We start from the raw sequence: 24,223 nt of genomic DNA, 5'->3' as shown, positions 1-24,223 counted from the left end.
TTACATATCCTAGTCATAAGCTTTTAGGGTTGATTCAATAAAGCCCGGGGATCAGATAAGAGGTTTTACAGCTTCTGAGTGCTCCGTGTTGTCGTAGAGATGCACTCCCCCAATAATCCTCATAATGTGGCGTTTGAGTCCGACCGGGGGTCTGAAACGACGTGACGTCTGGCTTCTGTAAACGACAGGCCGGACACTTGAGGGTCTCTCACAAATTGAGGAACTGCTGACCGCGAGAAATCAAATATTTCCTCTTCTTTCAAATGCACGCCTTTTTTTTTTTTTTTTTTTTCCGCTTCTTTTCCCCTCTGAGAACCCCCAAGACCCGGCCTGCCACCACTTACTGGCAAAGAGCGCATCAGTAGAATAAAGAAACAGTGAGGTCATGGAGTAGCAGGGAGAGGGCGGAAAGGAGGGTCAAATGATTCCAACTACATTTCATGATATTTTACATTACGCCGCCCACTGAAAAATAATTTACTAAGTTATAATTTTGCTTGAAAAAGGCAATCCCATTACAATAGGCATCTTTGAGTTTTAAAAGCCTTGCACAAATTGCTTCATGACTTGGTTTCCACCTGTAACCGCTTTTACGTAGAAATCCCGTGCAGGGAATCAGTCTCCACCCGGGCGAACCTTCTGAACAAAAATCATGAATACATTCCCATTCAGGGCGTGATAGACTGTTGTATTTACCATTCACGGTGAGCGACACTTCCCTCTCCCCGGCGCCGACCCTGGGGACGACGGCCCGGCACACGTACTTCCCGGCATCGTCTGGCTTTACTGCTTTCAGTGTCAGAGTGTTCTTGTTGCTTAGCACCTGCATCGGGATGGAAACGTATTGAATAGTCATTTTTTTACTTCTTTTTTTTTTTCTCGCTGAATATGTGTATTAACACAAAAGAAATATTTCACAAGACATTCCTAATCACCGTCTAAGCCCTTGACAATGATGAATGACAAACATGCATTTATGTCTGAACTCAATACGGTGGAGTAACTTTTATACATTATACATTCAAAAGCAAAGCCATACTGCTTAATACAATCAATTAAACTTTGAAATACATACATTTTTAAGAAAGTAAATAAATAATAATTCTCCAATGAAGTAGATAAATATATAGACAGATGGATTTCAATATAAAGAGATTAATAAGTAATTTATTTATTCCTGTGTACATTCAAATAAAGAGATAAATACATTCATTAATAATGACAAATTATGTACCTGAAAAAATGAATTACTAATTCTAAAGAATTACTTGAATAAAAGATCTTCAAAGTCATGGTTTAGCTACCATCTGTACACGGATTAAAAAGTACATTTTTCCATTTTCCTTATTAGGAGATCTTTGGAGGAAAGTGTTGTTTTTTTTGCTTGAGTGTCTCACGTCCTTGAATTGTGCATTTGTAAGTTTTCTACTACAAATAGATATTCACATTGGGCACATCTTTTTTTTTTTTTTTACTTGTGCAAAGCCATGTATATCAAATTCCTACTGCTGTATTCCACAAACACAGCCTGGTTTCTATATGCTTGTGTTGGTTTCATGCTGTGGCTACAATTACTCCCACATGTGGACCTGCAGTGCACTCTTTCAAGAAAACAATGCAAACCCTTGGGAGGGTACCACATAACTTTGCAAACTATGGCTCTGTATGCACATGCATACTGTACATGGCTCCATGTGACTAGCTGGGGAATTTATTGGTTTACATTCAAATTCCTTTCACAACATGCAGTCTATTGAATCACCAATGTGGACATATCGGTTTGATTTAAGCCCACGGTCAAACCTGCGTATTCTCGGCATCACTCAGTTTGACGATTCAACTCGTTGAATTGACATCGCGCGTGTCATGCATTCACTGTACGGTGTCGAAGATATTTTTCCTACCGTGCATCTTGCAAATGTGTCGACATCACGCTTTAAATGCAAGCGCCTCACTTTTTATGATTGTAAAAATGTCTGTTTCTGCCTTACCACCGGTATTATTGTGGTATACATATGTTGTGCCTTATAGAGTTACAATTCTTGTAAATGATACTCACCACTCCGGAGCCACGTTTCATCCACACAATGGTTAGAGAAGGGTTTCCTGTCCAAGCGCAGTTGAAAACCGCATCGGATCCGAGATCCACCTGCAGCGACTGCGGCTCCGCCGCCATCTTCGGCCCGACTGAAAGACCGATTGACAAATATCGATTTGCAAAGAGACCTGATTGCTTTCGAGGTTCCCGGCCAACTAAACAAATACTTAATCATGAAGATTCTAGTCATCTTTGATTTGGATGGAGTTGCCAACTACTAGACTCAATCTCAGCCCATTCATGCTACTTTTTAGTGACGAACCATATATTTTGATGGATTATCCTCAAATTACAACTCCCTGGTCTGTTGTTAAATTGAGAGATAGGCATTCACTAAAAAGTTGCACGGTGCTCAGGGGAACATCATCACAGTTGATCTAAATGCAAGGATGCTGCAGAATTTATACTAATTTAATGCATTAATGCAGGATCCCCTCCGATGGGATTGTCCGTAAAAAAGACATGCAAACATTTATATACATGTACATATATAAGTATATTTGCCATGTCCCTGCATGATCTGGCTTTCCCATTAGATACAGTCATGGCTAAAGGTTTGGAGAATGACACAACCATAGAAACATCTGGCAAACACCTAAAAACCCTGAAGGAAAAGACTTTGCGAAAGTGCCTCAAAACTTTAGCCATTACTGTCTATGTTTTTAGATATTTAGATATTTTTTTTCAATTACATATACAAATACAATTAAATATATATTGTATATTTTGAGAATAAGAATAAGAACAACTTTATTAATGCCGAAGGAAATTGTTGTGCCAGAATTACAAGAAAAATACAACAATAATAAAAAATAGTAGAAAAATTGTATAGACATTAAGAAAGTAAGAGAAAAAGGGAGAATAAGAAATACAAATAAACTATACAGTGTCTTAAGTAACAAATGAAAGATGAGGAGTGCTCAAGAGTATGAAAAAATATTGTACATGAGCCCATTGGATATAGTGGATGTAATTTTAAAACACTCACAGTAGACGTCCACGTTCCTGCTGATGTTGGTGTTACCCAGAGCGTTGGTGACCTCGCAGGAAACCGGCTCAGTAAAGAAGGAGTGATCCACGAGGACCTCGTAGGTGTCGCCCGACATGTCTGGGATCACGTTTCCTCCTTTGGCCCACCTGAATCGATCAAAAGCAGATGCACGTTCGGCAAAGGAAAAAGCGGCTGGGGAGACACCTGGCAGTGCTACTCAAATAATTTGGCACTCCCTCGTGTGGCAGCTGTTGAGGAAAAAATGCTAATGTTAAGACTTCCTTAGTCCTGAATAAATGGCATTCAGAAAAAAAAAAAAGGCGAAGAACATGTTTTTGCATATTACAGAGGGAACAAGAACACCAGATCATTGAATGAGCCGGAAATCAATGTGAATTTCTCACTCTAGATATCAGAGCAATCTTTTAATCTGCAAACCATCTCGAATCAGAATTCGTTCACTCTGGAAACAGGTTTGTTTGCACACCGGACTGATCCTGATAAATATTTTGTAGTTTACTTGACATCGGATCTGCAGGAAACAGGAATGACATATCGTTCAAGTTGAGGTTGCCTTAGTTGCAGACACTCAAACTTTGCAATCGTCTTCCGGTTACGGTGTTTTCTGTCTTGGGGAGTGATTTATTTATTTTTTCCCATGTTACACCTCAGTCCGAGGCTGCACTGGTCTATAAGCCGCAGGTATCCACATTGTAACATGAGATACGACGCAGAAAGATGTTACACCAAAATATTTTTTTCAACTTACGGTTCTAATACATAACGGTAACATCCACAAATATATACCGGAAATGCTTCTGTAACACGGCGGATGAAAAAGATCAATAATAAATAACACAAGGAAAAGTCCTTCCATCCATCCGTTTTCTATCCTCGCTTTGTCCTACTCCAGCTGATTGCTACGTTTGTCTTCCCACTGCGCACTGAAACCATTTAAGTCGTCTTCTTGGGTGTCGGAATTGAACAGCCTCAGAATTTCACGGTAATTTCATTGGTCTGACGTGACTAAATGTTTTGGCGGCACGAAGCTCGTTAGCCCAAACAAATACATAAATTAGCCGCATCATCGCTTAAGCCGCCGGTTTTCAAAGCGTAAAAAGTAGCGGCTTATAGTCTGGAAATTACGCTGGATATTTCCACGGGGACGGGATAGACAACGCAGGGGTTCGTAGATTCCCATCATAAGAACGAGCAAAAGTTCCATCTCAGAGTTCAAATACGAACCAGAGAGCAGCTTATAATACACTCTTATTTTGTAAGTTATACAGCCGACCGTAAGGCTGCATTTTGAGTTGAACCCAGATCATTGACTTTATCCGTCTCTTGCCGTCTGCTCCACGGTCTCGCCTTTTTCTCGCTGAATGCCGGAGCGCCCACGTCACCTGGCTGTCAAACCCCCCCCCCCTCCTAAAACTTGTCCGCACATTTCTCAACAGATAGCGTTTGAACACACTTCCTGTTCGCTGTCAGTCATCTGTCTGGCATGGCGTAGCGCGGTCCCCAGAAACATCCAGCAACAGAACTCGAGGTGACCACCTTGTCATATTAGCACTTGTGGTTTCTTCAAAGGCTTCCAAAGTATCTCGGAGCCAGTGCGTGAGTTTTCGGCTCATTTGATGGGAGTTGTGTTGGACAGCTCTGAAAGGACATCTCTAGCCGCCTTCCAGACAGATTTGATTATCTTCAGCTCCCTCTTCCACCTGGTGACACTGGCAGGTTTATGTCTCGCTTTTATCAGCGTCGGCTATTGATTCATAGCAGCTTGTCAAAAACATGGACTTCTTTTTTTTTTTTTTTTTTTTTGCACGGATGAAAGTCAGTCATCATCTCTAAGATCACTTTTTAAGGTCAGATGCTTCTCGGCTGGCGTTGTTATCGTCATGGCTGACATTCACAGGCCATTGTCTGTAAAATGTGCACAGGTTTTGATGTTAATATTTCTGCTTTGCAGAGGTTTTTTTTTTATAACGGTGAATGAAAAACTTGTATTCATCATGTCGCCGGACACAGTAAACAATGCATCATATCCGTAACGGACAGGATCATCCTTCACGTTAGTCTGAGGAATTAGAGCTTATTTCCGTGACAGCAAAATGTCTTCGCTCACACTGCAGGGGAGATATCCTGTTATGACTGGGAATCTGTCTTTCCCATTTTAACAGAAATCTACAAACTACCTTTTTTTTTTGTTTCAATAGATGACATAGAAGGGTTTCTATGGTAATAACAGATAATGGTGTTTAGGTTAGTACATTCTAAAGGGCTTGGACTGAAAGCAATCTGTGTCCATGGTGATCGATTAACTTTTCATTCAACCGTCTGGTCATTATCTGCACTGCTTATCCTGCTCCCTGGGTTGCGAGAGTGGGCGGGGGGATGGAGGAAGGGGGGCTACCCGGCTGACATTCGTCCCTTAGCATGAAAAAAAATCTCATTAGTTAGTACTCCTTAACTTGTATTCGGGAAAACGATCAGTGTTTTCCATATAAAGTCATTCATTCATTCCACTTATCCTGCACTCAGGGTGCAGCCGATCACTTGCCAATATTTTTAATTTGTATTCATATGTATATGTGGTGTATATCTGCAGATTGCATACATTTCAACCAAAAATCATTTATTTATATACTGCTTATCCCGCACCCAGGGTCACGGTAACCCGTCTGAGCTGTCATGGGAGCAGAGGCGTGGTTCACCCCGGCCAATCACAGGGCAGCATATAGAGACGCAAAGCCATTTACTCCATCATTCAAACGTCTGGGTAATTTAGGGTTTCGAGATGAACCTCCTGCGCATTTTTAGACTGTAGGAGGAAACCGAAGAAGCCGAAGGAAACCTTTGCAGACACAAGGAAAACATGCAAACATGCAGAAAAGCCTCGATTTCACTTGGCTTGCTTGCTTTTCTTTTTTTTTTCTTATTCATATTAAGTTTAGACAGGTCACTATAATTTTCAAATCAGCTTTCTTAATACATTGCTTACTTTATTTGACTGTCTTGTGGTGCATTTTTCTCATCTGCAGAGGAGCTTTTCGGTCAGAGAGTCCAACAGAGGGACATTAAGTGTAAGAAGAGTCAGACGGAGATGGACATGGATGGAGAAGGAATAGTGAATGATGATGCTGAGGTCTAGAGCAGGGGTGGGCAATTATTTTGGCTGGCGGGCCACATTTAATATTTAATTTTTATTTTTTTAAATCTAACAAAATGAAAATTACAATTTAATTTTTTTTTTTTTTTTGGCATTTTATTTTAACTTTAAAATCATGAATGATCATATAAATGCACTGACATTAGTTTGTATGTAATCATCCATACAAAATTAAACAAAAGGAAAAAAAAAAGGAGTTTCTAAATTCAATATTGATTGAAAATACTGATTAAAACATTCAATGAAAGTAGTTTGGCGGACCGAATGTGACCCGCGGGCTGTAAAATGCCCGAAACAAAACAGCCAAAAGGGAAAAGAAGATCCTGAATAAAAGAAAATAAAAAAAAAATCAAAAGGATTAAGATACCGGCATGGTCGACAATTTATGCTGTTGTGATGCTGCGAATTTTATTTACGACATTGACTCTCCCGCTGTTTCCAAGGGTATTTTTACCTCCCCCTTGTCAAAAGTTGTAAACACCGACGCCTGCTGAGACATCGGGCGAAGCTCCCCGCCTCTGAAAAGCTCAACTGGTTTTCACTTGATAACAAGATGTAGAGTTTTTGCACTCCTGTAGGGGGACAGGTGAGGCACGGGTCAGCCGGAGGGGAAAACACGGCTCTGACGCGCCATCTTCTTTACATCTGGACGACTTTGAATTGAATTTGTGTGTGTATATATTGTATAAAACGGAGGTCAAAGCGGCAATGCATTTTTGTCTCTTTAAGTGAAAAACACGACATGCAGTAGTGTTTTTTTTTTTTTTTTTTCTGATAAACTCAGCTTGATATTGGGAGAGGATGCGCTCTACAGTTTCAGACATCCTGCCGTGAGGTCTGAGAGCAGTGTTAAGCATCATAAGTACGGAAATGTTTGAATTCCCTTCCATGCTGCGGCTTAAAAAAAGCAAAACAAAACCAAAAAAAAACAACAAACAAAAAAAAAACACATCAGACAACCCTGTTAACAGCCATTCATGTTTGTCAACTACCCATCTGTCAGCAGGATCCAAAAAAAAAAAAAAAAAAAAAAACTACCGGGCCAATTTTGGTGGAGAACAGTAGCGTGCCAAGGCAGCTCTCATTAAATCTCAGGGCACGTTTGTTTAAGAAAAGTTTTTACCTCTCCTCCAGGTTTAAGCCAAACTCCACCCACTGCATAAGTTTGGAAAAAAGGCTGCAAAAAAAAAAAAAAAAAGTGCTACAAAAAACAAATTCAGGAGGGGATGTGTGCACCTGTTTTCTTGAATAAAAGGGAGTCTGAAACAGTATTTTTTTTTTCAAAGTAGGATATTTTTACCCCCTCCAGAATCGCCGGAGGCAGACATAAATAGCAGCGGATCATATCTTCCGTGTCACCAGTGGATTGTCCACTTCCACGCACAAAAAGTGCACGTGCTCGTATGTAAACAGCAAGTCACTTCCAATGTGAGTGAGTGCAGAGAGACAGGTCGGGGGTTGTAACACAACACGGCGGACACGTTTACAGATGCATGTCATCTGCAACACGATAGTCCGGCGTGTCCCTTTGGCTAAACAGCGTAATGTGATTAGTGACTACACAGTGTACACGGCAATTCAATAACAGATCATTTACATGCCCTCTTTGCCCTTATTTGCTTATTCCCCAATGGTTGTGTTATCACGCTAATGTTGCATGTAGCTGTTTACGGCCCCACTCCCCCCGAAATTGCGGCGCCGGAGTTCTATGCAGGAAGTATCTTTGTGTGCGACTAAGGGCGGCAGATTTTAATCCAGTTTGAAAGAGAATAAAAGTCTGTATTTCTGCTATATTTAATCTCTAAGCTTAAAAATACATGTAGTGAAATCATTTATTTGACAGCGGGGAAAAAAAAAAAAAGAAAAAAAAACTGTTTTATTTTTTAAGTTTTTTTTTTTTTTTTAGCACCCCTTATGTTCTGTACCAGTAGGCACTTTTTATTTTTTCCAGAATGAATGAATGCGGTTCAGTAAATTAATTTTCCATCTGTTATACAAACAAAAAAAACTTTAGATTTGGGGATTTTTTTTTTTTTTTTAACCTTGGCAGAAACGTGCATTCTCCAACTGCTCTTGTTTTACATCCTGTCGGGGGATCTTCCTCTACATCTGCCGCGCTCGGCACACCGACAATGCTATTTTATGTGGAAATTATGACCCTCTAACCCGCTACATACAAACGCTTCCCATGGGTTTCGGGCGCCAAGACAGTCAAACAGGTTTTTTTGTCCATAAACAGACAGAGTGTATCTGAGCCCTTGTGTTCAAATCAAATGGATGACAGGCCAAGCTTAACCGGCACAACTGAGTCTCTCATTAGACGCCGCCAAAGTGACAAATGAAGAAACGGGAGATGACAAGTTTGCTTCAAAATAAAACACGCTTGATGGCAGCAGAAGCGGTCGACACCAGCGCCGCCCCCCCTGTTCCCCCGCCCTCCCTTCCCCCGGGAATAGGAAGCACCGGGATTGCGAGCGACACCGACTCATTTCTTCTCCTCTGTTCTCTTTCTCACTCCCTCCTTTACAATTCAATTAATGTCCAGCTCCGCTCGCCATCCTTTATAATCGCTTTCTGTTTCAATTTCACTTCCTCCATCCATCACTCCGATTCTCCTTACTTCCTTCACGACGTTCTGAAAAAACAAACAGGCAATAATGACTCGTCGCTCAGCTCGCCAGACAACCAGGGGTGTGGGTGTCTACGTGGGGTTGTTGAGATAAATTATCACCCCGAAGATCCCCAAACCTCTTTCCTCCCCCCACCTGTCCTGTATCTATCTGCCGACATGTTGCCGCTCTCCAGCCGCCGTTGCAACAAACAAGCGTGCACGACCATCGCGGCAGGGATGCACGGACCGCGGGGGAAAACACATTATTCCGGAGATACACGACGAAGCGTCACGGCCGCACGATGCATGAACAGCTAATAAACGGCCGCGTGAACGGCGTCGGGCCGATCCGCCGGCTGATGACTCCAACCCCCCTCCTCCCCCCCCTCCCCCCGGCCTCCGTGATCCCGAATAATTTCTCTCCTCAGCTAAATTGAGCTCTCGCAGCCGGGCTGACAAATGAGCGGGGTGGAGGAGTGGAAATGGAGAACATCTGGAGCTTATGTGATAAGAAAGAACCACAACTGAACTTCCTCGCACCGCATGCCCTCGGACTTTTCCCATTTCACAGACATGATCAATAGCATGCTGGATGGAGAGGGCATTAAGGGCCCGGTTGCCATGGAGGTGTTTAAGATAGACACACTGTGACTTTCCGCTGTACCGTGGTATGAGTGTTCTTGGTAGTTTAGCCCACAAATACTGCATCTACGTCAGAGCTCAGTGAACACTTTCGACGTCCGATCAGCCCAACTATGCGGCTGTATCGACGTCAGATCCACCTGCGGTTCGTTTTCTGTACATCAGGATAATTTAGCATTTTTTTCCCCATTTCTGTTGTTTATATATCATCATTATTTTTTTTTAATTAAATTAAATTTTACTTAATTTAATTTAGTTTAATTTAATTTCATTTAATTTTAATTTTTTTTTTCTTCAATTTTTTTTTTTTTTTTAAACGGTGCCCGCTTAAATAGCACTTCGGGTTCCAAAGCGCGAGATATCCAACAACCTGATTGGAGGGACGCCCGTTCTGCCAACACGGGTGATGATTTCCTGCCTCAGAAACTTTTAAACAAATAACTTTCTGAAGTAATAATTTCCATGATATCCATTAAAAAGTCCAACAAGCACAATACCAAACGGGCTCTCTCTTGCCTAATGGTCCTTTTCAGTGAGTCCTTTTTTAATATCAACAGCCTCCTTGAGACGCTGCGGCAGCTCCGCATCTCATCTCCAGCTCGACACATTTGATGACACAGTCATTTTCTCCGAATGCAGTTTTTGGGATGTGGTAGCATTTGCGTGCATCAGCAACAATCTGATAATAGGGACCGTGGAAAATGTGGTCATCCGATACGTTCCCGTGAGAACGTCTTTACCATCCCGGTTGTGCGACCCGAACTTTATTTTCGGAAATGTTATTTGAAGATAAACAATACCTGGGTGTCAAATCCTACAGTGCCGTTATGTCATGATTTTTAATTTTTTTATGATGGCATTAATATAGACTAAAAATAAAGCTTTTTATTGACTAGCTTCCTACTGCTTATGCATAAATGTATATTTATGCATAAGCTACTTCACATTGCCACTTTGCCACTTTACTCATTATTTATTCTGTGTATTGGTAAATAGGGAGAGACATTTTTTTATATTATACTCTATACTTTTACACTTCAGAGTTTATTTATTTCATTTATCTTTTACTTGTATTCATAGCTTGTTTCTGTCTAGTACTTATAAGTCTTGCTGCTGCTGCCAAACAATTTCCGAAGCATTTATATCATTAAAATCATCTCAGCTCATCTCATCATGTATCCTCCTTATACATTTGTGTATAAATATCTGTTTATACATAAACAAATACAGCATTGAGAATGGTGGATTAAGATGGTTGATTTTCAGTTGCTTTTTTTAATTAAAAATTATCTAAATTAAAAAAAAACACTTTTCTCAATGGTGTATTTTATCTTTATTTATACAAATTTTTATTATTTTTAATCTATTTTTTATGTTTTATTTTTTATTTATTTTTTTTTTATTTAAAAGATACACCATTGTGAATGGTGGATAATGACTGTCCAATTTCTGATGCCTTTTTATTTTCATGTATTTTACAATATTCAGATGACTGCGCCTCCCCGAGGACGACTTAGTGCCAAAAAGCTGTTGAAGGGTATTTATCTAATTAGATTCTCTGAAGTTTCTGACGCAATGGAGACTTTTTTATTCGCATTTTATTGAGTGTGCCTGCGTGATGGCACGTGAAGGTGACAAAGTCCCGCCATAGTTCCCTTTGCAATCTTTTCAAAAGCTGTCCCAGCCCGTGCAAAGATGAATTCCCTCGCCTTTTTTTTTCGGGGGTCGACCGGTTACGGTCACTTCACATACATCTTTTAAAATCACTCAGTTCCTCCTGTATTGATTTTTGAAAATGTCATTACAATGGAAATAACAACAACAACAATAGCGACCACCTGTTTCATAAATCAGATCCAAATCACATTTAAAGCTGGTCCCAAATGGCGTATATATTTCTACAGATGTTTCTCCGGTGACTTGAAAAAAGAAAACAAAAAAGAAAACCTGTCACTTGTGAGTCGGGACACATCGATGAGACCTTCAGTGTGACCGCTGGAGGGAAATCAATGCCGCAAACCGGCAGCGTGCTATCGCTGCATTGTGCGGCAGGGTTTCTGCACTCCGGCTGACAGACAGGTTGCCAGATAGTCAATTATTCTGTAGAGGAAGCCAATTTTTATTACAGTTATATATTGTTGTTTTTCTAACTGAACAATGTCTCTTAATAAAGTCAATTTTTGAACACAGACACACACACACAGTAACACGTTGTGCTGCCCAAAAGCTCACATATACACATATTTCAATCAGATGATTAAAATACAATAAAACAAGTTTCCGCTGGCAACAGCAGCGGGTAAAAATCGTATTTCATTACCAAAGGATAATTTAGGCCCGCAATTGTATCTAACAAATAAATGTGCGACTCAAACGAATCACATCTAATAAATATTGCTGGATGCAATTGTAGCAGTCATGTTAGATTCTCAGACGAGTGTTTATTTTTATTTGTATTCCTTTATTTTTTTTTGTTCACAAGCTGTTTTTGCAGTCATCGGGTTAGAAATATTTTATTTTGCCCCGGCAAGATTTGAAACGACAAAACGGTGTGAGAGCTACCTTTTGTAATTTCTCGCTGGGACAAATTAGCCGGCCTATGCATTATTTTCTCACCATTGTAGCCCTTCGTTTGCCGGATAAAGTGAAGCTTACCTGTAGTAGATGACGGGTGGGTTTGCTTTGGCGGTGCATCGAAATTTGACAAGGTTGCCCTCCAGGACTGGCTGCGGCTCCACGGTGAGGTTGACAATGGGCAGGTCTGAAAGGGTCGGACAAGGGTCATGAACAAATGACGGACTCAAATGATGATTAGAGTTGCATTGATGGAAACAGCATCATCCTAAAATTGAACAAACCAAAATTAGAACTGCAGGCGCTTGGTTGGAAAGCCGAGGTTGCATTGTGACTCCTGAGAGGCCATGAACGCGATTGAATGTGAGAGACCCAGCTGTAGTTAGGTGCTCGATGTTTATTAACCCCAAAATGACAAAAAGAATAAATTCAGTAGAACCCTGGCCTTATTTGTAATATTTATTTTTTTAGTTGTTTTTTTTTTTATTTATTTTTTTATTATTATTATTTTGTGCAGATGTGGGTAAAGGCCAGGGGATTATGTTACTGTGTTACATGTTAGAATTGTTTTGCACGTTTCCATATATGGCGCATGTCTAGACTTGTGAGATCAGGTATTCCTCTGGGTTCACGACATGGTGAAGTAAACATGATAAAACAAACAAAGAAGGAACAAGAAAAAAAAAGAAAAAAAAAAAGAAAATTGGCAGGGGAAACTCTGGATCCAGAGCCAAAAATTGCTTTTTTGACGGGGATTTGTTTGATTATTTGAAAAAAACATATCCTGCTTCCGAACTGTATGCCGCTATCTCTGTTAAAAATGTGAAATTAGTGCTTTTTTTCAAGCTAATAGGGAAGGATTTTTTTTTTATTTTCACTCTATTTAAAACACAGCAATTCCATTCAGAAGCAGCAGAAACTGCTCCACCAACAATAATCCTCAAACGCGTGCACAACCTCTCACTACACACATGTTCGTCACAGTGTCGTGTCTGTTGGTGTTTTAATGCGAAACATAATTCGTGCACAAGACAGACGAGGCAGTTCAGTCTTTCTTGTAAATGATCCCGTAATCTTTGAGGACCGCCGCTCGATCACGGAGAGCGAACGCCGACTTAAAGATTATTGCCTCCAGAGATTACATGTAAACACTACATAACCTACTTAGTGCCCTTGTTTTGAGTACAAAATCTTGCGGAGGCTATTTATAATTAATCCTGACAGCGAGGGCAACAAATCTATGTCCGGCGGTCTCCGCTAGCAGCAAGACGGGGGTGAAGGTTGTGACAAGTGCCACAAATGAGCCTCCAACACAATATCTGTTGACCTCTTACAACCATTTGAAGTCCTTCAGAGAACAAGACAAAGCCTGTGAAAGCCTGCATGAGAGAAAATGTGCAGCAACAATTGCCCGGGTTTTTGTTTTCACATAAAAGTCTTCTTTAGACAAACCATGACACTGAGGAGTGGGGGAAAACCAAGTGTGAAATGCCCTTTTAGGGTCAATAACACCTTTTCACAGCATCACTTGGTCAAGAAGAAATATCTTGCTTTGAGTGTAGCGGGCGTGAGTTAACTGTTAATATATCAGGCGGTCGTATTCATCCACATCAAGGCTCACTTCAAAACTCGGCAAGGTGGAGTGTGAGGCATTATCATACACCCAGTGCTTCTTTAAGCACCAAAGTGCTTTAAAAGTATCAAGGACCGTTCTCAGGAATTATTTGATGTATTTCATGTTTTTTTTTTTTTTTTTTTTATTCAGTCATTGATCAATGCATTTGTTTATTTAGTTTTAGAACTTTTAGAGCTATGCCATAACAAAAATTATTTTCAGCGCCCATTTATTATGACTATTTTTCATCCGCAAATCATATACACGTAGCTTCATTTGAGAAATGAGAAATACTTGAGTATGACTATCCACATATAATTTGAAAAAATAATAATTAATATGCAGCTGGAAAAGGCTTCAGCATCCCACGCGACCTTGAGTAGGCAGATGATGGGTGGATGGATAGATAATTAATATGGTTTTATAATAGTAGTGATATATGTTGATATTTAACTGCATGTCTTTGAAAGTAATATTTTCCAGCGTTTTACTTTAATGATGTGCTTACGATTTTCTGAAGACCTAAATGCTCTTCTACGTTGTACAAGCTTACCATGCAAATGAGTATCTATCAGGCATGATTTATTTGTTTTTTTTTATTCTTTATTTTTGATTTTATTTTATTTCCTTTCATTTTATTCATTTGTATCATTTTATTTGCTTGAATTTTATTTTATTTTATAGAATCTCATTTCATTAGATTCCAAATTATTTTTGCTATTTAAATTTTCTACTTTATGTTTTGTCTTGACTTGTCGCAGCAGCTCAACTGCTACTGTTACACTCAAATTTGTCTTTTGATAAATTCCATTTTCACATATTCAGGCATACCCGGTCTTTTTGTTTTTAATTTTGTTAGCAGTGAAAGTGTTAAACCAGGGATGTCAAACTCATTTTTGTCCGGGGGCCTCATACGGCCGGACCAGTAAAATCATTACCTAGAGGAAACACTAAGTCCAAATTTTTCTTTTGTTTTAGTGTAAAGGAGGTTAACAGGTAAATTATAAAAATCTTTATGATCTAAATAATACATGATGGATTAATATCAAAAATGGATATTAAAAAAGAATTGATGAAATTACGCCTTAAAAATATTGTTGAGTTAAAAGAGAAAATCTTGTCACGGTTGGAAAGTTTGCCACTAGAATTTATTAGATAATTGATTGGGAGCATGTGTAAGAGGAGGTATAATGTTTACAATGCTAATGGCGGCTACTCCGGTTATTAAATCAATTATTTAATTTTTTCTTTTTGGTATTTTTGTGTTTTTTTATAGAAATTAGAAAAGAAAAGATTGTTTTAACAATGTCACTAGATGTTTTTTCATCCAAAAATCATATTGTTTTTAAATTTTGAAGCAAAAAAAAATACATAGCACAGTTACTTTTTCATTTTTTTTCCTTGTTTTTTCCCATTTTCTTTTTTTTTTTTTTGAAACACACTCTATAAAATCCCCAGATGCATGTGAGAAAAAAACGCACAGGCCGAGTAACACAAAAATTTGATTCCAGGCAGGGGGCCACAAAATATTGTTTTAGAGGGCCGCAATTGGCCCGCGGGCCGCGAGTCTAAGAACCCTGTGTTAAACCATTTGTATCCATGCACCATAAACTCCATCCCATTGCTGTAGAGTTCAATAACACTTTCGGTGAGAGCAAAGGGGATTTGATACATTATCTGCTAACGCTAATCTAACTGTTCTGCCTGCTTTGAATAGCCTTAAATGTGCACTAAAATATTCCCTGACGTATTTACAGCATTTGATGAAAATGTAAACTGACCGGAATCTTGAGATGGCGTCAGCGCCGATATATCACAACGCCGTGCTCGGATGTCCGACGGCCCCAAAGTTTCTCTAAACCCAAACGAGTGAAGATTAACGAAGCCCCCCGGGAGAGCGATCGCAAATTGCAACTTGATTACATTCCGGCAATGTTGTGCAGATTTGTTTTGCTCTTTGTGCACAAATTCTGATCAACCATGTTCCCTGCAATGGACATTTTAAATGCATCCAAATTGCAGCAGCAATTTGGTACTCTTAAAAAGGCCGGGTAATTGGAGAATAGTATTTGATAATCTACAAATACTATTTAAAGGGAACTTGGTTGCCCTCATTTGCATTAGACAAATGAAAGGAAAATTAATCCTCGGGACACGGGATGGGGCTCGCTGCTAATTCGGCCTTCTCTTTCTACATGTTTGGATTCTGTGTTTTTTTTTTTATTATATTGAATTATGCATATAGTTGAAAAAGAATGACTAAGCAATCTTCTCCAGCGACTGTTTATTTCAAAATTCATGGATGAAAGGATTAGGAAAAGAGTCCTTTTTATGGATGAATTATTTTTTTTGATTGGTGCAAAAAAAAAAAAAAAGACACATTTGGTCACTTAAGTGCTGGCGCAGTAATGATTTTAAACGCCGGCCGTTAAACCTCTCGGAGAAGTGTCATAAAGGGACATGAAACAGACTGCGGAGGGAGAGATACAAGTAACTGGGGTCGGTAATTGATAATAAACTCAAATTTAATTCAAACGCAGAGAAGAATTGTAAGTCGTGCCAGGCAAATCTATACGGCCTCCGGAAGCTGTCACAGTTTGTTCCGACGAGACCCGATGGTCCGTTTAGATGTGCAGTCGATGGATTTTGCTTCATGCGTTTTTTGCAGGAACCAACAACCAAGTACCCCTCAGACTGCAACTCACGTACCGTAGCCTACTTTTGCCCTCCAGTTTTAGGTTTCGTGAGCCCGCCACAGAAGAACCGCATTTACGAGCACCTTTTTGTCGCTGCAGAAGGAGGTACTTAAGCCCTCGCCGGGCTTCGTGCTCGGCTCAAGCTGAAGTATTGTGATTTTGCTCGTTTTGTAGCCCGGCTGGAGTTTAAGGCAGGGGTTGTTAACCTCCAACCCTCTGTTTTTTATTTTGCTGCGGTGAAGTTTTTGTATCCATTGTTACAGATATTGTTACATTGTTCTCCCTGCCGCAAAGCAAATTGCATCGGGCGTCGCACGTCGCTTCCTTCAGCTATTGTTCTACAGCACTCATGCGGCTGAAGGATTTTTTTGTAAGATTAATGGACAATTCTCATATTTTTGGGCGTCACTGTGGCGCGGCTGCTTGCAACGCTTTCAAGAAGCTTTGATTCTGGCAGGAATGAATGGATGAATTTTGGTTTTGATATTAAAATGCCTGGGATTACTGCATATACATATATATATATATATCTGTGTGTATAAACACGTATATATATATATATATATATATATATATAGATCTCTATATATGCGCATATATACTTATATATATGTATAGATATATATATATAAGCGCTAAAAATGCTAATTGCTAAAAAATGTTGGCATGTGATTGTTTACATTACTGTATTCCATGTGCAGCAAATTGGCATGCAAACAAACAAACACGATGATTTGTCAACCAAATCCGAGACCTGTTGCCATGGCAACCAAAAGCTAGCCAGGAGCAGAGGCAGATTGATTTAGTCGGTGTCGTTAAACTTTTTGTTTTCGGTTTTAAAAACATCTTCATTCAATAAATACCCCTTTTTTTTTTTAAATCCTTGAACAAAGTTCAAGGATTTCTCGACCAGCAAGCTACTTGCGGCCCGACTTCACGGTCAGCCGGCAGCATGCGCCGTAATCCTGAGCCGCGGCGATGTTTCGCACTGTTTTGTTCAGATAATTACCCTCAAACTCGTCTATTCATTTTTCAGGATGGATCGCAGGCTTTGAGAACATGTCGCAGCTGTAGTCATTGCCGCGTTCGTTTGGCCGAACGTCAAGAGACGCTTCGTCATTTCATTGAGCGCCGTTGCCTCTGAGGCTTCTGAGGAGCAGATGCTCCTTCTCGCCTTTATTCCAAAAAAAAAAAAAAAAAAAAAAGAAAATTACATTAAATAAGCGGGGCCGAAACCGAGTGGGAAATTTTCAGGTTGGTGGGAAAACAAGCTTTGTCACCACACATAATGAGGGTTTTTTTTTTTTTTTAACGTCGCTCCGAAGTGGTAACCAATGACCAATTACTGTCTGTGTCTAACGCCATTCTTTTTTTTTTTTCCACAAGGATGCCCTATCGTATTGAATTCCGCCGTCCTGTCTCCCGCTGCTAAAAGGTCATTTTTCCAACTTTCTGTGAGATCTTCCCCTGTTCTTGTGTTTCCTCATTAAAGACAATAAGAGGATACACTGTAAAATATATCCATTCTAGTTCACTGAGAATGGCTCTCATTGTTAAATCCCAGCGGACATCATTTAGACTAAATCAATGTCTCGCTGACATTGATAAACTTCTTTGCTCTAGTTCTTGTACATTAACAACACAACAGTAGTGTGTTTTGACATCCTCTTAAGTCGTGTGTAGTGAGCTTTTGTCTGCGGCTTTCATCAGCGCGAGCCGGGGAGCTGGGCCGAGTCTGATACCGGCACAACAAAGAAAAAGTGGGGCTCCGTCACAGGAATCAGACTCCTGGGAGAAAAAAAATGATAAACCGCTCCGCATCCCAGCCTCCCACAGTGCGACTGCGCTCTGGCAACGCTACACGTGAGCATGCTCACTATTTTTCGAGCGTGCGCGTGTCTTTCCGACGCCCACGGGAGAACTTCGTGGACTTGCGAGTCGGGCGTTTGGCTATTAATTATCAAAGAAAAAAAATGCATTATTTATCCGTCGCTCCTCCCCTTTGAGCAATTACTCTCCGAGTTTCTCTTTCAAGCTTTCCTTTACCACCTCTTACTCGGGGACAAAGTCCGCCTCTCGGCTCCTTTGTGCCACGAACTCCTACAGCTTATTGTAATCAGAGGGAACCGCAGGAAATTAAAAGGGCCCACTAAAAATAAACTTTGGAAATCGCCAGACCCCATTCTCACCATATTACTGTGGGTTCCTGTTTAATTAGGATGTAGTTCACTGAACTGTCCCACACTGACGGGCGGTTCTACCAAGAGCTTCCCGTATCCTTGTAAAAAGGGGTGTGAATATAAGCTTCCTCGACCATAGATGCGCTATGTCAAGGCCCTTTTGGGCAAAACAGTCTAAGAACGTTATGATCTCATAAAAAAGCATTTTCTTTATCCATCCATCCATCCATCCATCGTCAACCGCTTATCCTGCATTCAGGGATGTGGAGGGATGCTGGCGAGGTACACTCACTCATTGGGGGCAGTTTTCCCAAATTTTTTTTCAATTCACTTGCTGCATGTTTTTGGACTGTGGGAGGAAACATGCAAAATCCACACAGAAAGGTCCCCTTGAAATCCAAACCGCGAGGCCGAAGCGCTAACCACTGCACCATTTCTGTTGTTTCGCCATCGTGGCTTATGCTAGACGTGCAAGTGAGGGTTGATGGCAAACATTGTGGGCGTGCGATAATACAGCAGGAATGCAATGAGGTTGGGGAAAAGAGAGTGTTTGTGATGTGTTTTTTTTTTTTTTTTTTTTTTTTTTTTTTCCACATCACTCCGATTTACATTTAGGGGTTTTTGCAGGACGCAGCCGGAGGGTGTTTGTAAATGAAGTGAGACAGCCGCTGCCAGCCTTGGTGAGAGTGGCGTCCACCTGGCAACATGTCTGTATGACAGGCTCCAGGAGAGAGAGTCAGTGAAGCGCGTGATCACAATACTGGACCACATGGCTACTTTGGGGTTTGAACCGAATAGTGAAAAAAAAAAACAGAGCTGACAGAAAATAACCTCTTTCTCAAATATTCCCTCCTAGTTTTTCCTTTTGCATTATGGGAAAAAAAAAAAAAACAGGTCACGAATGGCTGCTGAACCTGATAGCTTTAGTTCTAGAGGCAGTGATGTTGGACAGCGGGAGATGAGAACATCTTGAACGAGAGACATATCAAGGACAGATGATCCGTTTGTTTTTTTGTTGTTGTTGTTTTTGAAGGAGTTTCGCAGGAAAATTAAATGTCACCAAATGCTCGATGATTTCATTTCCTCTCTAACTTTGAAAAACTGCAATAAGAACACAGAGTTGATGCCATTGGCTTTATGTCCTCAGTCTTGGCCGCGGCTCATTTGTTATATTCATTCCGATAAAAGCGTGGCCAGGACCTCCCCTGACGCCGAGGAGCTTTCTAATTTTGACGGGATCAGCCAGGATTCTTGTTAGCGCCGGCTCCGAACGCTCCATGTCCATGTGGTTAAGGGTCTCCGTGTCAACCGTTCCAGCACCGCTTGGGTGGAGATGGCTGTCACCCCTTATGAAGAGTGTAAATATGTATTAGTCATAGTATAGCTCTTATAAGTTGGGACTTCCTTAGAACCTAGACTCACTAGCCTACTTGAATTTATCCGCAACTGTGTAATGTTAACACAAAAGCTGCCTGGGCATGTCAAACTAACTCTATACCCAGTGGGAATAGCAATGTAAACAGCTGTATGATAAGCTTTCTTTTGGAAGCAGTTGAGGTTGAACAAAATATTGGTACTTCTGCATGCTAGTTTTTGCTTCCGAGCCTTTATCCTTGTGTTTGATGATGGGTGAGTTAAATCAAGGTGTTGCCTGGTCCCTGCCCATCAGCTCTGCAGAGGATGCTGAGAGGGAGAAAAATACACCATGTTTTGACACTGCAAGTATCGGATCTGTCAATTTTTCTGGATAAAAAACACAATAATAATAATAATAAGAAGAAGAAGAAGACTAAGAAGAAGAAGAATACTATATCATATATTATATTTTATATATTATATTAATATACAATATAATTTTTTTAATAATAATAATAATAATAATAACAATAACAGCAACAACAACAATAATAATAATTATTATTATTATTAATATTACTACTACTACAACTACTACTACTAATAATGTATTATTGTTGTAATATTGTTACATTATTATTATTATTATTATTATGTGATGCTGATAATAATCATATTGTTACTCTCATTTAATAATATCTATATTATATATTTATGTTTGATGATTCAAAACAAATAGCCATTGCAATCGTATTTCAATGTGTTGTTAATTTAATTAACCTTCATCAACTTGAACATTGCTGTCTGTCTCCTTAATTTGTAGCTCATTGATTCACTTAAATATTTTCAATTCGCCGATGTCGTGATTTTCCTCTTCCCGCTTGATATCTGTCGGATAATGTTTGACCGATCTTCGTGAGTTGAATGTTGAACTCTGTTTGCTTTGCTCAAATCTATTGAAAAACTCAACCCTTGTTTGTGCTGAGTTTTGAATTAGCTTTGTCAGTTTATGTCGTCTCTGAGAAGTGAAAAGTGTGTTTGTCGTGGAAGAAATAATGATTTTACAAACTCCACAATAGTAACACTGCATATTTACATCCATCTCTTCAGCCAATAGAAAATATTATTTCTCTTCAGAAATATTGTCTATGCAACAAGTATAGTGACCTACTAAAAAAGTCACAATGATGTTCTTGCATGGATAAATACGCAAAATAGTTCAGATGAAAGTGAACTTCTTTGGAATTGTTCAACTATTCATCGATAATCAGGAATACCAGCTTCGCCGTGATCTATCTGTAAGGGCCGCATCCTTATTTTATTAATGAATAGGTAAAACATAAGCATGACATGAGAGTGCATTTTAATTTTTTTTTTCTGAGCTTCATGATCCATTTACGAATTTATGATTTTTGTGATTAAAAAAAATGTATTTTTTTTCATTTATTTACATGTATTTCATGGATTTTTTTCGTTTGTTTGTTTTTGCCACACTGTACTGTAGTCTTGGACTATAAGAGTTGTAGTTATAGTCTGCTTAGCTTATTTTCTTTGTGGACACACACATTTGCACGTCTCAGCTGCAGTAAACTGTTCATGTCCTGTCTTGTCCTGTTGCAGGACTTGATTCACCATAGACTTCCTCCAGCTTCCCCAGTTGCATATCCGTGGCGCTTTCCTTTATTTGGGTGACCTATTTTTGTCAGGCCATTGTAACACAAACCGCCGCCGTCCGTCCGAACCGAAGAACACTTGACGTTACTTTTGGAAACATCAACTGCTGGCGTCCCGATGAGGAATCGCTTTAGAACCGAAATATTGACGTGAAGGTGAGAATTCGGGGCGGAAGCCGTAAATATGTATATGCTGATTTCCAATACTAGCGCAGGTGAGATTGGTCTTCATGCCCGAGAGCCAGGCTGAGCCCCCAAATAACCCGGCGTGTTGTGCAGCGCCGGGTACGAAGTGTTGACTTCAGAGTGGTTCTCGGAGCCAGAAGCAGCTGCCTCCCATCAATATTAACGGGCAGTGGTTAACACTGGCCGGCCCCGGTGGTGAAGTACTGTGCTTTCCAGGACCCCCAGGAGTCTCTGCAGCCTATCCACCTTGACAGCACCATCATCACTTATTCATTCAACACCTGCCACCCCCCCCCAACCACCACCACCACCACCACCACCTCGTAGCCCCTGTCAAAGAGTAGAGCTTGTGAGTTTACCGCTGCCTTTTGCAAACATGTTAAATTGTTTCTTTGTGTTTTAATGTTGCCCCTTCAAAGGTTGTCGGGTCGTGACTGCTCTCATCTGGAAAACTTGCCAACCATGAAAACTTAATGAAGGCTACTTTATTATTAGTTTTGGTGGAGTATCTTTTCCTTGAGCAAGAGGAATTCTCATATAAAAACATATGAGCTTGGAACAGACCCGGGTATGTTAAGGCCCGCCGGCCACTCCCGGCCCGTTTTGATTTTTTATCCGCCCCTCCAAACAATTTTCTTTGAATATTTGAAAAATTATTTTCGGTCAATATTGAATTTTTTACTTTTGTTTAATTTTGTATGGATGATTACATACAAAATAATGTTGGTACATCCATATGATCATTAAGATCTTAAAATTGAAATAAAATGCCAAAAATGTAAATATTTTCAATTGTATTTTTCACTTTGTTCCATTTAAATGATACCGAGTTGGCCCGGGCATAAAAATAAAACAAGGACTGTGGCACGCCAGCCAAAAATAATTTGTACACCCCTGGCTTAGAAGGAATGACCATTGTCATTATGAACTGAAAGCAATCTTGTGAAAAAAATAAATGTCAAGCTATAGTAGACAGTTGTCCAAATTTAAATGTGTAGTAATTTAAACTCCAAAGTCGTATTTTCAGGCTGTCGTCCTAGAACCCAAAACAAGAGTATCGATCGGAACAGGAATGAGTCCATCAGAGGGACACCACATGGTAGATGTTTTGGAGATAAAGAAGGCCATGCTGAGATGGTTTGTTCATGTACAGAGGAGGGATAGTGATAGTATTTTGATAGAAGGATGCTCAGGTTGGAAATGCCGGGCATCAAGAGATGATTTATGGATGGGGTGAAAGAGGACATGAAGTCATTTGGTGTGAAAGAAGAGGATACGGAGAATAAGGATAGATGGAAAGGGTTGGTTCGATCCCTGAAGGAAAAAGCCGAAAGGAAAAGAAGAGTCCGAAACCGAGAACCCCAAAACGAGACATACAAGTCTGGTTCAGTGCGCTTTGTCCACCAAGGGTAGAAGGTAAACAAAGTGACCTCTGTTGATCCATGGAGTTCCGGTGCAAAATGAATAAATTAAAAAAAACGTTTGGCAGCAAAAACACGTGCCAACGGCCTGATCTGCACACAAGACTTAAAGATATAAAACTGTTTTCAAATCATTTACTCCGAAAATGGTGTCAAACTCTAAACGCTAATAGTTGCTATTTGTCAGTGACAGTTTGCGTGAATTAAAAAACCCTCCTTCATCCCGTCTGCGCCTCAAGAGGCATATCTAATCACCTAAAAGTTGACTGACAGTCGATGTCATCAGTATCAAATCCATAATGGTCATCAACCATCCAATTACCGCAGTTTTATCTTGAAAACAAGTTATATTATGTCAATCCCTAACTCCACGGTCTGAGTTTGCGTTCTAATGACTGTCATAAAATGAAGAAATTCAGGAATAAACTGTAATATTAAACAGAAAAATAGGTGCAATTAAATGGGTAAATGAACAACAGCAAAAAAAGACAGGAATAAATGGCAACAGAAATAAATAATTTTGAAATAATAATGTATAACCGCAAATTGGCTTTTTTCATTGATAAGGTGTTCATTTTCAAATTAATTTGTTTGTTATTCTCACAGTTATATTTCAATCTTTTTCATTCATATAGTCAATTAACGCTGTTATTTATTGAGCTGTTTATTTCAATCATAGCATTTGGGAAAGGGCCTCGCTCAGTGTGGCATCAGCCCACCTCGGAGCCATACAGTATGCGCATGTTAAATGGAACAAAGACTGCGTGTTTAAGTGCCCGGCGCCGACACTGTACCGGCAGTGATTTAGACTCATTTGAAAAACCAATGGCGGCGCAATTACTCCGAGCACCCCTCATTTTCGCCGTGAAGTCTGTTTCCCGAAGATATGCACATTTCGGTGACTCCGGAGGTGTTCGCGGCGGTGTCTGCGGATGCCAGCGAGCGCTCTTACCAGAGCCGCCATTATAAAAGCAGGGGTGGTATCAAACATTCTCTCAACTCTTGCTT

General features: G+C 40.0%; 1 protein-coding gene across 1 annotated transcript in view; it reads right to left on the bottom strand.

Annotated features, from left to right (window-relative positions):
- LOC147226621 (kin of IRRE-like protein 3) overlaps positions 1-24,223 on the bottom strand; it is a 212,739-nt gene that overhangs the window by 19,736 nt on the left and 168,780 nt on the right. The window contains exons 6-9 of the mRNA XM_086160977.1: positions 12,170-12,275; positions 3,087-3,235; positions 2,060-2,187; positions 697-823 (exon numbers count right to left, since the gene is read on the bottom strand). Of these exons, the coding sequence (XP_086017103.1) occupies positions 697-823; positions 2,060-2,187; positions 3,087-3,235; positions 12,170-12,275 (510 nt within the window). The remainder of the gene's footprint in view (positions 1-696; positions 824-2,059; positions 2,188-3,086; positions 3,236-12,169; positions 12,276-24,223) is intronic.

The sequence above is a fragment of the Fistularia commersonii genome, chromosome 15 (assembly GCF_037954325.1).
Source record: "Fistularia commersonii isolate RoL2024-O1a breed Wild chromosome 15, RoL_Fcom_v1.0, whole genome shotgun sequence".
NCBI classification, from domain to species: domain Eukaryota; kingdom Metazoa; phylum Chordata; class Actinopteri; order Syngnathiformes; family Fistulariidae; genus Fistularia; species Fistularia commersonii.
The sequence above is the reverse complement of the archived record's forward strand: the minus strand, read 5'-3'. Positions and strand labels throughout refer to the sequence as shown.